The sequence below is a fragment of the Tinamus guttatus genome, unplaced genomic scaffold (assembly GCF_059628265.1).
Source record: "Tinamus guttatus ecotype Peru unplaced genomic scaffold, ASM5962826v1 Tinamus_guttatus_pri_ptg000155l, whole genome shotgun sequence".
Taxonomy (NCBI): domain Eukaryota; kingdom Metazoa; phylum Chordata; class Aves; order Tinamiformes; family Tinamidae; genus Tinamus; species Tinamus guttatus.
In genome coordinates, this window is record NW_028288689.1 from 4,828,003 (window position 1) to 4,842,973 (window position 14,971).

The 14,971-nt window shown below is 40.4% G+C and overlaps 1 protein-coding gene across 2 annotated transcripts in view; it reads left to right on the forward strand.

The window, feature by feature from the left end:
* TENM2 (teneurin transmembrane protein 2) overlaps positions 1-14,971 on the forward strand; it is a 415,827-nt gene that overhangs the window by 397,632 nt on the left and 3,224 nt on the right. For both annotated transcript variants that reach the window (XM_088522621.1, XM_088522622.1), the window contains exons 24-27: positions 4,688-4,863; positions 6,471-6,706; positions 10,444-10,740; positions 11,540-13,154. In XM_088522621.1, the coding sequence (XP_088378747.1) occupies positions 4,688-4,863; positions 6,471-6,706; positions 10,444-10,740; positions 11,540-13,154 (2,324 nt within the window). The remainder of the gene's footprint in view (positions 1-4,687; positions 4,864-6,470; positions 6,707-10,443; positions 10,741-11,539; positions 13,155-14,971) is intronic.

Consider the following 14,971-nt stretch of genomic DNA (forward strand, 5'->3'; position numbering starts at 1 on the left):
GTGCACATGCCCTTTTGTTTAGGTAGGCCTTTTTTTTTTCCTCAGCAGTTGAAGATTCACAAACTGTTATTAATTGTAGAAAATTAAAATAGTAACATAATTTAAACCGTGCCTCAAAGCCAGTGAAACGTTAAAAAGGGATCTAAAAAATTACCCAGCTGGTGTAAGCGGTAGTGGAGCATCACAGGAGGTACCGCTCAGCGTCACTTATTAGTAAAGCTGTACTGCCATCACTAGGTAAATACAGAAGGGAACGGCTTTGATGTCTTACTGAGATGCATCTGAAAATAGAATTTATTGTGTTTATGGTGTTGACATATCGATCAGATACTTTTCAAAGGTCAAATAAGAAAAAATGTGCAATCGTTGCCTCAGGCCAGCGGATTTTAAGTCCCGGAGCCAGGTCTAAGGAGCACAGACTGAGCTTCTGTATTAGATAACAGCTGAATTTAGTAATGTACTGGCATAACTTGCTCTCAGATTTCTGCATGAACTCTCATAATCATGGAGCACATAGGTGAGAGGACTATATCTGCATTTCTTTTAATCCAAAATATCATAGCGCATACATAGAATAAGCTCTATGTGTTGATTGTTGGCTAGGTTAAGCGCCGCTCAGAAGGACGTTAAAAGATGTGTGTCTCAGTGTGTGTGGACTGCTAGAGTTGGAAGGCACCTATATGCACTGGAGATTGCAAAATGTCTGAAAAATGGAGACATCTCCTTTAAGCTGATCATAGGGACCTGACTTAGAGAATCTCCTTAATAAACTCTGCCCTCCTATGTATCCCCACAGTTAAGGATTTTATTAACAAGATTATGAGAATTATTTAAATCAAGTTTAGCAGTCCTGCCATCTCTGTCTCTCTATACTGGTTGCTCTTTTATGTTAATTCTTTGAAGCAGTTTCAAAGAGAAAATTACATCTTCGGCATTATTCTGTTTTTTCATGGCTATAAGTTAATATCAATTAAAGGTGAAAGAAATACCGAATTAAGGAGATTTTCTACAGACAATAAAATTGTTTTCTGTGCCCTTAAATTCATACAGTCCTACAGAGATAAGCAATACCTAAAATTGGTAGTGTGCATGTGCATATACACTCCTATATGCATACTATGTATGTGTAATGCACAGTCACACTAGGAACAGGCAAGTCTCTTAAATAATGTAAGAGCTAACAGCAGGCTCACACGGGGAAAATTAGGCTTAGTTTTGGGCATGAAGAACAGGTCTTTGAAGTGGTCCTCAGCGGTATTGCATTTGGCCTTTGGAGCATCCTAAGAGGATGCTGCTGTTTTCTTCTCAAATCAGCTTGTTGTTATAAGGGGGCGAGAATAGGGATGTATGTGTGTGTGGATGTGCACCTTGTCCTTCCCTGTGCTAGGGCCGAGGCTGCCGTTCCCCCTTGCTGCAGTGCTGCGTAGGAAACCCTGCAGCCTGGCAGGCAGTAGCATTTCCAGCTTCAAAGGCCGCGCTGCCAGCAGTGAAGATCATGTAAGGGAGAGGGGTGCCATAATCCTGGGCCTGCTAAAGCCTCCCACAGGGTCTAGTCACAGCCTGCTGCAGGGCGCCCCGGTGTTCGCGTATTTGCAGCTACCTGAGAAGCTGGCAAGCAAATGTCCCAAGGTCTCCCTTGCGGGACGGTGGCCGGGGCGTCCCCCAGGGCAGTGCTGGCCCTGCCAGCTCCGAGCTGCCCGGCTCTTGGCCCGCTGGTCCCCAGGGTGAGTGCGGAGGCCCCATGGCTGATGTAACCCGAATGTGCAGCTCAACCTGCTGTCTGTCAGCTTGGGCTGCAATTAAGCAACAAATTAGGAAGTTTTTACTGGTCACGGGGGGCTTCTGGGTTTTGAGATACTGGGATTAAGACAGGATCCGCTCATTCTAGATGAGAGTGTAGGCTGGATGTCACCTAGCCTGGCGTTGTGCCTTAGACTGTGAGAGGTAGTAGCTGCTTGAGAAGTAGTACGTTCTCCTGTTAGAAAAAAAATATTCAGTTAGATGTCTTAAAGAATGGTATATGATTTATCCATTTAATTCCTATATAACTTTCATTTTCTTATTATTCAGATAAATTCACTTCTTCATGTTCTAGTAAGCACTTGCTCTCAAGAATACAGTTCAAAAATAAATTATATAGTACATGAATGTATTCTTATTCGTTTAAAATATTTGCCTTTGAAGGTTTTTAAAAATAGAAATTTATTGATGCAATGGTTTAAATAGAAATGCCTTCTTTATAAGTTAGTACTGCAGTGTGTATATATCATTTAAGTAGCAATTTTTTTCTAGCTCAAACTGAGCAGTCTACAGATCTTTATAGAGAACATTTGTGTATGTATCGCTCTGAGCATGTCCTTCCATTGGCTATAAACTTTTTAATATCTGCCGTTTCCTTTTTCAAATACTGTGACAGCACTGGGAAGCAAGCTGCAAGGTCGAGGGCAAAACACTGATGTATAGAAATGGTATTAGAATATTTTCCTTTTTTTTTTTTTTTTTTTTTTCTGTTCTGGTCCCTGCAAGTCCTAATCCATATTTACTTTTATACTTGCCTTTGCACTTCGAACAGATATTTTCAGTGAGTAGCCCATAGCATTCCCCAGGACTTTTTCCTGAGTTAATTAAAAAATCAGCTATGTGAATGAGTAATTTAAATTACTCTGTCTCATTTGCATTAGCTAACATATACTTGCTGATGAGGAATTTCACCTGCTGTTATTCTGAACATTCATTGAACTCTGTGTGGTCATTCAGAAGTCGCTTATAGACTTTCTTAGTTTTGTCTCAAATAACATTGACTCTTCTGTAATATTTGGCACCTAATTATTCTCTTCATGCCCTTAACAATCACTAAACGTGAATATAGTGTCCATAGAGAATCTTACAGTGTATCCCCTTATTCTTCTTTTAGATGCTTGAAACTGTCCATTTTTTGTGCCTTTGCTTTTCTTTTCCAGGTGGACGTTTGGTTGGACCAAGTTCTTCCCTCACCTATGCTTTATTGGTAGTTTTCTATACTTTATGCGAAGACCATCCTACAGACTTAACCCAAACCCATTCACAAGCAACATCAAGACACTGTCTTTTAGCTAGTATCTTGCTGATACTGTCAAAAGAAAAATCTTGATGTCTTCTAATGGGTAGAAATGCATGACTTTTGTTAAGAAAAGCCATGCCACTTAATCTTTATTTGGTGTTGAAGTGTTTAAGTGGAGACTATATGTTGTTGTTCCCTGATGACCCTGTGATGCTTTCTTTTATTGATTCTCTCCTTTGGTTCTGGTAAGACTTTTTAGTCCACAGGTGATTCTTTTTTTTGTTCCTCTCCGAAATTCAATTGAATAACCACAGCCATCTGTAATGCCATATTTTCAATTTGTATTGAGAAGTCTATTGTATATATTATTTGAGAGATAATGCTGTACAGTCCAAGTATCCTACTTTGAGATTTCTTAGCAGTTTTTGTTTGTAAAAAGTCAGTGAAATAATTCTCACCTTTGGAGCTGAGCAGAGATTTCCAAGGAAGAGACTGCTGTGACGCCGCTTTTCTGCTACGCTCGGGCAGTTCAATGGATTAACCAGTTCTCTTGCAGGCTTCTCCTTTGCTGGATTTCAACATTCTAAGGATAGCCAACTGGTTTCAGCCACCACCAAATCCTTTCTCTTAAATCTGCATCGAATGTTTTTCTCATCACTCTGCTGTTTATAAGTACGTTCACTTTGGTAGTGGCTGGGTGGAAAACTCTTGCACAAGGAAGGAATGGCAGCACCTAGAGTGGCAGAGCAGAATACTCACTTTGTGTTTCAGGTCCGTATTCAATGCCCTCAAGCCCCGTGGAATTGCTTCTTTAGCACATACGTCCACAGAAGTATAGACTAGGAAAGGAAATGGAGAAACAGTGTGATTTGATTTTGGTCATCATTCCCCCTGCTCCCAGCTTTAAACCTCTAGATAAACAAATCTAACAGTCGCTCGCAGATGCAGTAAGCTCATGAACAGCCATATTTTTTATTGTTTTTATTTTTGTGCCTCCAGAGCACCAAATTTATCTTCTAAGGTATATTGTAAGTGCTGGCTGCTGCCTTTCTTGCAGCATCAACTTGTCCTGTGCTTTAACTTCTCATCATTCATCCTTATGAGCAAAAAATTGACCCAAAAAGTAATGGAGTACGATAGCAAAGACCAAAATGAAGTCGTTATGTTCTCAGGCTGATGTCATTTTTTCCTGTCTTATGACAAGTTTTCTCCTTAGTATGTCACTTGAAACCATGTTTATTTCCCCAGAATACGCGTTTGCATGTATGCAGCTGTATTTTCTGATATCGTTATGATTCAACTTCCTTAGAGTGAAGTGCAACTTCTAAAATACAGATCAGTTTACTAATTTTAATTGGTCGAACCAAATAACACTCTGTATATTCTTTAGTATCTTCATCGATTCAAAAAGAAACTAGCCTAGATTTTCCTTGGTATCACCGAGATGAGGATTTCTGAATTTTATTGTTTTATCCTTATATCATCTTTCAACAAAATACAGCCAGAATGTTCTTTTTTTCTTTTTTTTCTTTTCTTTCTCTGTTTTCTCAAAAATGTGGTGCATTATTAATACATTGAGTAGAAAAAAAAAAGAATATATGTATATATATCCTCATACTTTTTTGCTCTCACTAACTTTTCTATTAGCTATGATCATGAAGGGCGCCTCACCAATGTAACACGTCCCACCGGAGTGGTAACTAGCCTTCACCGAGAGATGGAAAAGTCTATTACCATCGACATCGAGAACTCTAATCGGGATGACGATGTCACAGTCATCACAAATCTCTCCTCTGTGGAGGCTTCCTATACAGTTGTTCAAGGTACCAAAGTGCACTTCTCAGCACCTCTGCCTACCACACGCATAATTTGTGAAAGTAATTCCAGAACGTTTCCTGTCATTAGTACAGTTATAAGGGGGGGGGGGGGGGGGAGTATAAGATTTGCCAGAAAAGCTCCCATAAAAGTCACTCTTAGAATGACAAGTCTTCAGGACAGGTAAGAAATATTTCAAAATAATAGTTTGTGTCAGATACATACGGTTGTTACCCGCTGATGGAAGTTAGTTCTGCTCTTGCCTCCCCGTATGAGGTTCACTTCACCTACTTGCACATTTCTCTGCACTTCAGTGCAAAATAGGTTCTGACTTCACTGTCAGAAAAATGCAGTGTGGTTGATGTGTGTGGGCTATCTGTGTAAAATCCTGGTGGAGAAAGAGGCTTGTGTAGCATCCTCTTACTCTTAGAAATTAAATCTTCCAAATTTGCCTTTTGGAATAAATGCCATTTGAATAAAATGTCGAACAAAGAGTGCAGCAGGTAATCTAGTGCCACCATTAGCACCTCAGAGAACACCATTATGGCCCAGAATAGCAAAAGAGATGAGCAACAAAATGGTTAAATGTTTGTGCAGAGCTTTCTAACACAACCCAAGCACTGCGTCTGTTGCTGTGAAAACAGCCACAGTTATCAAAGATAGATTGCAAGGAATTTGGTGAATGATATGTTTTTTTTAATTAAGATATAATGTCACTGCAATAAGAATATCATCAGTGAACAATAGTCTCCTCCTGATATAAATGTCAGCATTTATATAGTATTGTACCATGACATGTCTGGTTACAAAGACTGTATTTCTCTTATAGCAGATGATTAATTATGCAGATGCTGTCCTTTTGTCAGACTAATATTGATGCTCTGGTGACAGGCGCATGCTGCAGTGCTCCGTCCCACTTGTCTCGGGGTGGACTTGGCAGTGTCGAGCAGTTGGAGAATAGCACAGCCATAAAAGTACCGCTCTGTTTTTGTAACTTTTATCAGAAAGCAAAAAGGGCAGGCCTGCAGTGGGCTAGTCCAGTTCTTTTGTGGTAGAATGAAGAATGACATCCAAGGAAAGGACTGAGGCTGCCAGGTGGTATTGTTGGAGCCTCACACCTTGCGGATTTAAAGCTAAGCTATAATTCTGGACCGTGCATCTGCTGGGAGACAGGCTTTAAACCGCGACAGAAAAAGGACAGGGGCCTACCTTTTCATGCTCATAAAGAAGCCAACAGTCCTTTCTGTCTTTTTATCCTAGAGTTTAATGGTTTGTTGTTTATCCAGCAGTTCCGTCTTTCAGGAGATTTTGTTCATATTAGAAATAAATTATGTGGTTGAAATTTATCAGTGTGCATTTTGATTTATAATTAAGACTAAAAGCAAAACTTAATGGAATAAACATAGTATCTCTCTGCAGGCTCACTGTTGCACTACTGTTCTTTACATGAATCAGTAACATCTGTAATTTTCACCATGGTACCACGTAAGTGGTAATTGCAGACTGACTTCATTTAACATCAACAGGAGTGCAATAAAAAAAAACATCAAATTAAGCAGTATGTTTTCTTTATGACTGGAGTAGCTAAATTATTTTCTTTTCATTATTGCTATAGATCAAGTGAGGAACAGCTACCAGCTCTGTAATAATGGTACTTTGAGAGTGATGTATGCCAATGGCATGAGCATTAGCTTTCACAGTGAACCTCATGTCCTGGCTGGGACTGTAACTCCCACCATAGGACGATGTAATATTTCTCTACCAATGGAAAATGGTTTGAACTCAATTGAATGGCGTCTGAGGAAAGAACAGATTAAAGGCAAAGTGACTGTGTTTGGAAGAAAGCTCAGGGTAAGTCGAATCAGCCGTAACAATAATGATCTTTTCTTGTGTGTGCAAACAACTTGCCATTTTGAAGGACATGTCTTTTCTACTCTTACTTCTTAAAAATGTGCAACTCAGGGGATTTCTTTGGTGTGACAATCTTCTTTCTATTTGAGATGCCAGTTAAGTGCTTGGAATCATCTGCTGTCATCAGCTATAGAAGCTTTTTTTTAACAAAAAGTACATTAAAAGAAGCTGGTAAAAGTACACAGAATATTATTGTAAGTCCCTCTGGTTAGGGAGGTACTGGGCAGGAAAACAAAACAAAAATAGAACAGCACTGACCACTCATCTCTTATAAGATTTCTGTGTCATCCTTCGCCCCGATGATGCTGTGAGGCAAGCACAGTTACAGTGTGAGTGCTTACATTCTGCTTAACTCGGTTCCCCCCCGCAACGTGTCAGGGAAACAGGCATTTCTTCCTCTTCCAAATAACACGATTGCAAAACAATTGCCGTAATTATCAAGTTAAGGAATAAGAAAACCTTCTGGGTGATGTAGTCTATCCCTTGCCCAACTGAACATGAGCTGCAGACAGATTAATCCCTTTAAGTGCTTATTGGCCTGTTTTTCACCTCCTAGATACCGAAATTTTCACCGATTGTTTCAGTGTGTAGCTATTTGAAAGGGCTTTGAGATACTGGGCAGAAAAGGTCTGTAGGGCTGATCAAAGTCCTGGTCCTTGTAATAATTCTCTCAACATGTGTGGACGTGGGATAAAGCTTTAAGTGTTCAAAATGATCATATTAAATGCAACATATGTAATCAGCTACTTAGTAATTTACAAAAAATACTCAGATAGGGATGTTAAATGTTGATATATACCTATTGCTTAACATCTAATTCACAAACCAGAATTAACAACAGTCTTCCCTTATTCTCTCAAATCCTCGAAATGGTGTGCACCTATTGCTGTGAAGGGGAAGGTTAGACAAAAAATGGCATGAGATTAGCAGCTAATCCTTAATGACTAAATTTCATAGCCGTGTAATTGATTTTTGATGTGTTGACCTGCAGAAGTTGATGGTAAGTGGAAAATAGATCAGCTCTGCATTTTGACTAGGTGTTCAAAATAAAAATAAATAGGACCCTAAAATAAAATTTCTGTAATCCTCACTCTCGCAACTAAAAACTTAATAGAAGTACTTGTGGTAATTAGTTGGAGTTAAATGTCTCGAAACGGAAATCTTGCCTGAGATGGATTTTCTTGCATCGTGTTTATGCAAATCAAAACACTGCTTTATCTAGCAACACCTCAACATTTAATTGTCTGGTGTTAGTTCCTGTAACAATAATCACATATCCATTTAGCTCTTTTAAATGAAAATCACTATGAGATTATAACAGGTTGAGCGGACTGAAAATGAAATTTGAAAATGAGGGAGAAAGCATAGAATTAATTTGCATCTCATTTATTCTAATTCTTCCTGATAAATTGTTTAGTGAAGGCAGCGGAGCCCCTGTGCGGACGCGCAGGGCGGGCAGGGGCCAAGGCCACAGGAGCAGGAGGGAAGCACACGGAGCTGTGGGCCGAATCCCCAGCTCGGGATCAGGTGTGAGCGCGAGGCATTGCTCCGGCAGGCGCGCGGCTCCTGCTCCTGGCCTTGCGGGCGCTGGTGCCAGTGCAGCAGAGTCCTCAGAGCCCTGGGCCCTGCAGCGAGATGTGCCCTGTGCCTCCCTGGCCCAGATGGGGCTGCTGCCGCTCCCCCGCAGCTCAGCAGCCTCAGCCCGCGGCGGGTTTGCGGTTACGCCAAGTGCCTGCTGCGGTTCCTGTCGCGAGACCTGCGAGCGAGCGCGGAGGGCCCGTCCCTCGCGTTCAGCAACAGCAGAAGGCAGAGCCAGATGTGTGTGCAGGTAGCAGAACAGCAGAGGAATAGCTACATCAGCATCAGCTGGGATATTCCTAATAGCGTTATTAGCATTCCCAGAAAGAGTGGGAGTTAGTCATTTTGTTTGGGTTTCTATATAATTAATATGACACTGCAATTACACTCTGTGGTTTTACTTGTTTTACAAATGAAAATGAAGGTACCCTATTATCCACGCAGGTGCTCCTTTATTTTCCAAGGCATGTTTGTGTGTGTGTGCACAGCTCTTCTGGGTACTCATTTCAGAAAACTACTACTTAAGTACTCTTTGGCAGAAACCCCCTAATAACCTTAATAAAGCTTTGGAGGAAAAAAGGAGGACACTTGGAGGCAGGCTTGTCTGCACCTGGATTACAGTTACTGCAGTGGCAGGGAGAAATCCCAAGAAGTCCAACTGCTTTATGAAGCCGTAAACAGTTTTTAAAAGTAAAGTTTTTAAATGTTACTTCTTTTTAAAAGGGATTTTTCAAAATCCCGTCTTAAAGAAATCACAATCTTTCAGCCTAATTCTTTATTTTCAACATAGAGACAGTTGTTTTTGAGTGATTAAAGCTCTCCTCTGCCTTCCCCAGCCCTCTCTGAAACATGGGCTTTTCATAGGTCTTTGCCATCAGTGAAAGTGCTAATGCTGAGTTTGACTTCCATAGTTTTGCACCTGTTAAAATGGGATAGGAGAATTTGATTTATTTTTGCCAACGTGCTTTAAAAAAATGTCCTATCTTTTCTCTGAATCAGGAGAGAGGTTTCCTATGTAAAAGCTTCGGGAAAACTTACAGAAAATAATTTTTTATAATGATTGCTCACTGAGGAAATGAAAACTGTGTTAAAGAGCTAACTTTTATTAATGGAAAAGATGAGGATAAGGATAATGAGCGATAATTTAAAATAATTATTTCTTTACAAACACAGAGTTGTATTAAATTTAAAATTGCAGGAAGCAATTTTAAATTGCAAGTGAATTCCTATGGAGTAGGATGGGATGGGAATTGGGTTTACCCTGCCAGTGAAAATATCTCAGAATAACTTTTATGTCCTCAAGAAAGGCTCAGGGTTAATTTACATATTGTTTGATGTGCAGTTTAATTTTGGATAAAAGAAAATGTTGCTTACTCAAAGCTACTGTAAAATATAAGCTGAAGAACAAATTCCCAGAAACCCATGAATACTTTTTAAGTAGTCATTGCTGTCAAATGATATCTAATTTGAAGACTTTTACTTTATTAATGACACATCTACAATTAAATTGCTTAAGAAGCTTTATCAGATTACAGCATTAGCTTGAATTCTGTGTCTCAGCCTCCAGCGAGTATATTTATGTATCTCTTATTACAGCATTTTCACTAGAAACCTATGCATTTCTTATGGTCCTCTCTTTCTGCTTTGCTTATATATTTTTAAAAAATGAATTGTACTTCATATTGTACTTTATTTGATTTAGAAGTCTTAGCCAAACAAAAGGGAAAAGCAAAAAAACAGTTTACTTATATTTAGAAGTTTTCTTTCTCACTTGTTGTGAAGGATATCTTGCAAGATGGTAGAAGGCCAAATTTCTAAGCCTCTATGATTAGGGGCTTTTAAACAGAAGAAATCAAATGCATCCCCTGTGATTAGGTTGCTGAGGGATCTCATGTCACAGGGAGATGGGAAATAACCCAGTAAAACACTCAAAATAACATATATGAAAATACGCAGAAGTGGAAAGTGTAAGACATCCTACACTTGTTGAAAATTTGGGGAAATTTAGTTCTCCTTTATGCTTACTATTTCTGTTGTGAAAATTCTGACAGGTTTAGTGCTCCCTGGTTACTAAATACAATCTTCTTGCATTTCCATAGGTTCATGGAAGGAACTTGCTGTCTATCGATTATGACCGGAACATACGCACAGAAAAAATTTATGATGATCACCGCAAATTTACACTGAGGATAATTTACGATCAGCTGGGACGGCCTTTCCTTTGGCTGCCCAGCAGTGGCCTGGCTGCTGTCAACGTGTCTTACTTCTTCAACGGGCGACTGGCTGGGCTGCAGCGGGGTGCGATGAGCGAACGAACAGATATAGATAAACAGGGCCGAATTATATCGCGCATGTTCGCAGATGGCAAAGTCTGGAGTTACACCTATCTAGAAAAGGTAGGTGGGGTTGCTTTAAGCTCTCACATATAGCGAGGCAGTGCCACTGCTTCCTTTGGCCTCTGTGCACAACACATACATAAAAAGGATCTGAAAGCTGTAGTGTAGCAGTTGTTAAGAATCTGACCTTAAACGTTTACGTTTTTCAATTAGCCAATTGAAATTGATTTTTTTTATTAGAAATTCTTTCTTCCTGGTTCTTTTCTTCTGTTATTTCCTTGAGGCCAAAATTGCATTACTAAACCTGACAAAAGGTTCAAGGAGAAATTGGTAATTCATCTCTAATTGTTATCTATTAAATTAAAATGTGGTATTGCGTTCCAATTAGCCTAATTAAGACACCTCAATCATAAAACTTTGCCTTAAATACTTAAAAAAGCGTATCGTTTTCCACTTCCATTTGAATCTGTTGCTCTATGTAAGCTAGAGTTGTTGTTCACTGCTGACTTTCACGTGTGATTCACGGGAGTAGTCAATAGTTACAACTGCTGGAGTAAAAAGAAATCAAGTTATTGATCTAACTTCTCTGCATTTCAAGAAAAAAACGCCACTAAAAGGAGGATAGCCAAGAGATTGATACGCTTTGTTTCCAGCATCGGCATATTGATTTCTGAGTAGCAGCACATCCTCACGTCTGGCAATCTGTCCATTTTCTTGAGGAGTTTCAGACCCAAACTGATGGATTTGTGTCTCTTTCTATTATTTTAACTCTACTACCTCCTCTTACTTTCTCAATGCCCCCTCATAGCTCACATGCTGAAAGACAGTAAATATGGGATGTTTTTTTTTTTTTCTATAGTCAATGGTACTACTGCTTCAGAGTCAACGGCAATACATCTTTGAGTATGATTCTTCAGACCGACTTCATGCTGTTACTATGCCTAGTGTTGCTCGGCACAGCGTGTCAACTCACACGTCTGTTGGCTACATTAGAAATATTTATAATCCTCCTGAAAGCAACGCATCGGTGATTTTTGATTACAGCGATGATGGGAGGATTTTGAAAACATCCTTTTTAGGTACTGGCCGACAAGTCTTCTACAAGTATGGAAAGCTATCCAAATTATCTGAAATCGTTTATGACAGTACTGCCGTCACTTTTGGATATGATGAAACTACAGGTGTCCTAAAAATGGTGAACTTGCAAAGTGGTGGATTTTCTTGCACAATCCGCTATCGTAAAATTGGCCCTCTGGTTGACAAGCAAATCTACAGATTCTCTGAAGAAGGTATGGTCAATGCAAGGTTTGATTATACATATCATGATAATAGTTTTCGAATTGCGAGCATCAAACCGATAATAAGTGAGACGCCCCTTCCGGTTGATCTTTACCGTTACGATGAGATTTCAGGCAAAGTAGAGCATTTTGGCAAATTTGGAGTTATTTATTATGATATAAATCAAATTATTACTACAGCAGTTATGACACTGAGTAAGCACTTTGATACCCATGGGCGCATTAAGGAAGTTCAGTACGAAATGTTTAGGTCACTAATGTACTGGATGACTGTACAATATGACAGCATGGGAAGGGTAACTAAAAGAGAACTGAAACTTGGCCCATACGCCAACACCACCAAATACACCTATGATTATGATGGAGATGGGCAACTGCAGAGCGTGGCCGTAAATGACAGGCCAACCTGGCGTTATAGTTATGATCTGAATGGAAATCTTCATCTCCTGAGTCCTGGAAACAGTGTCCGATTGATGCCTCTGCGTTACGATCTGAGAGACAGGATTACACGCTTAGGTGACATACCATACAAAATCGATGAGGACGGATTCTTGTGCCAGCGAGGCTCGGACGTCTTTGAGTACAACTCCAAAGGACTCTTGACAAGAGCTTACAACAAAGGAAATGGCTGGAATATTCAATATCGTTATGATGGACTTGGCCGAAGAGCTTCCTGCAAGACTAACCTGGGGCATCATCTACAATATTTTTATGCTGATCTGCACAATCCAACAAGAGTTACTCATGTCTACAATCATTCCAATTCAGAAATTACCTCCTTGTACTACGATCTGCAAGGTCACCTCTTCGCAATGGAGAGCAGCAGCGGGGAAGAGTATTACGTCGCCTCCGATAACACGGGCACTCCCTTAGCTGTATTCAGCATCAATGGACTCATGATCAAGCAGCTTCAGTACACAGCATATGGAGAGATCTACTACGACTCTAATCCTGATTTCCAGATGGTTATTGGGTTCCATGGGGGACTGTATGATCCATTAACCAAACTGGTCCATTTTACCCAAAGAGACTATGACGTCCTTGCTGGGCGCTGGACTTCTCCTGATTACACAATGTGGAAAAATGTTGGTAGAGAGCCTGCTCCTTTCAATCTGTACATGTTCAAGAGTAATAACCCTCTCAGCAACGAACTGGATTTAAAGAATTATGTAACAGGTGAGACTCCCATTATGTTTTTTTTCAAGTGGCTCTGTAGTATGGAAGTTAATTTGAAAGGAAATAATAAATCAGACTTCCCTTACTAGATATTTGCTGAATCCTTTGATCAAGTTTGGACCATTTTCCTTTCTGTCCCATAGAAAGGGCTGGCTGGTCTTGATCTTTCATGCAGGCTCTCCCCAGATGGAGGACACTAAACGAGTGAACACAAAAAAGGGTCTTTATTTAGTTGTTAATATGCAAATGGTCTTTAGGCTTTAAGGCAAAAACCTCTTTGTGGGGGGTTTTGTTGTTGTTGTTTTGTTTTTTTTTATAAAAAAAAAATACCTTTCATCTGAAAGGCTAAGAAATTTTGTGGTACGTGTAGACCTGAGAAAGAGAAACAGTAAATTAGCTTTAACTGTGTATGTCACAATTGGTTAAAACTTGTAATCTCTTAATTCTTATTATTTTTTCACTTAGTAAGATCACGCAGTACTTGAACTAGCTGCCAGCAATTTTGGAAAAGAATGGTAATTAATATATCTTGAGAAAAATAATTGAAGCAGTCATATAATTTTGAATTGATTATTTATCATAATTTCAGCAGCATTTCAAATTTTCAGTAAAAGTGTGCATTTTCTTTGAAGAAAATTATAGCAAATGTCCTTAGTTTTTGAGACCTAATTGTATATGTGATATAGTTGCAGGTTTTCTTATGGATCCTTTGCATTTTGAAGATACTGGGATTTGTACTCAATAGTGTGAGAACTGGCGACCAAAATTATTTAGGTGTCACATTCCGTTGTCCTAAATTAAAAAAAAAAAAAGATGATCATCTACCAGTATTTAATTTAGGTCTTTAGTGTCATCTTCAGGATGACACCACGTTCAGGATCCTACTTTTAGCTTTGTTTCACGTGTGTATCTGCTGGATGAGACCCTGGAAGATGCCCTGAGCTTCACTATAGCACATACCTTGTAGCCTGTTAAAATACTATACTAGTGAGAGAGTATTTGTTGTGCAGGGGACTAAGTCAATCATCTGGCGCAAGAAGTAACTAGGGCAGCAGTTTATTTTTTAGAGTAAAGCACAAAACCAAGGGCCCCGGCTGCCGGCCCCGCTCGTGGACTCAGGGGTTTTGCCGGCCCGAGCGGCAGGTCGGTGGCGCTGGGCGGGCGCTCGGCCCTCGGGCCGGCTCCTCGCGAGCCGCTCGGCCTCGCGCCCCGCGCAGTCGGGCTCACGTCGGGGAGTAGAAGGAATAATATCAGAAGCCCTTGCAGAGCGGAGAGGAGAGACAGCCACTGAGAAAGGGCAGGAGAGAGAATTTTAAAGAAAAATGGTCCAAGGTAGGAAGAAGTGTCCAGGCTCCCACAGGGCTGCTCAGCTCCATGGCAACCAGGAAGGAGGAGGAGGAAGCAGAAATGGTGAAGAGCAGTAACGGGCTTTTTCCAACCCCGCCCCCCCTCGAAAAAAAAAAAAAAAGAAAAGAAAAAAACATCATTTGAATAACTAAGATCTGTTGTTAGTTTATAGTATCTGCTGAGTGAGAATCCCTGCTCATAACTTGTGGAAACTGCTTGCAGGTTTTCGGGCAGAGCTGCGAGGGAGCCGGGCAGGTGAAGCCACAGGCAGGGCCTCCCCGCTGCGCCTGCGCCCGGGCAACCTGTGGACACTTCCTAAATTTAGACTCTCAGTTACAAGTCTGGCCTCTCCCTGCATTTAATGGAGCCTCCCGAGACTCGGTGAAGGCTGATAGGAGTAGGACCTAAAAGAGAAGCCGTGCATTTTCCCACAGGACTTTCCAAGAGCTCAGGGCACTGCTAACCCAATA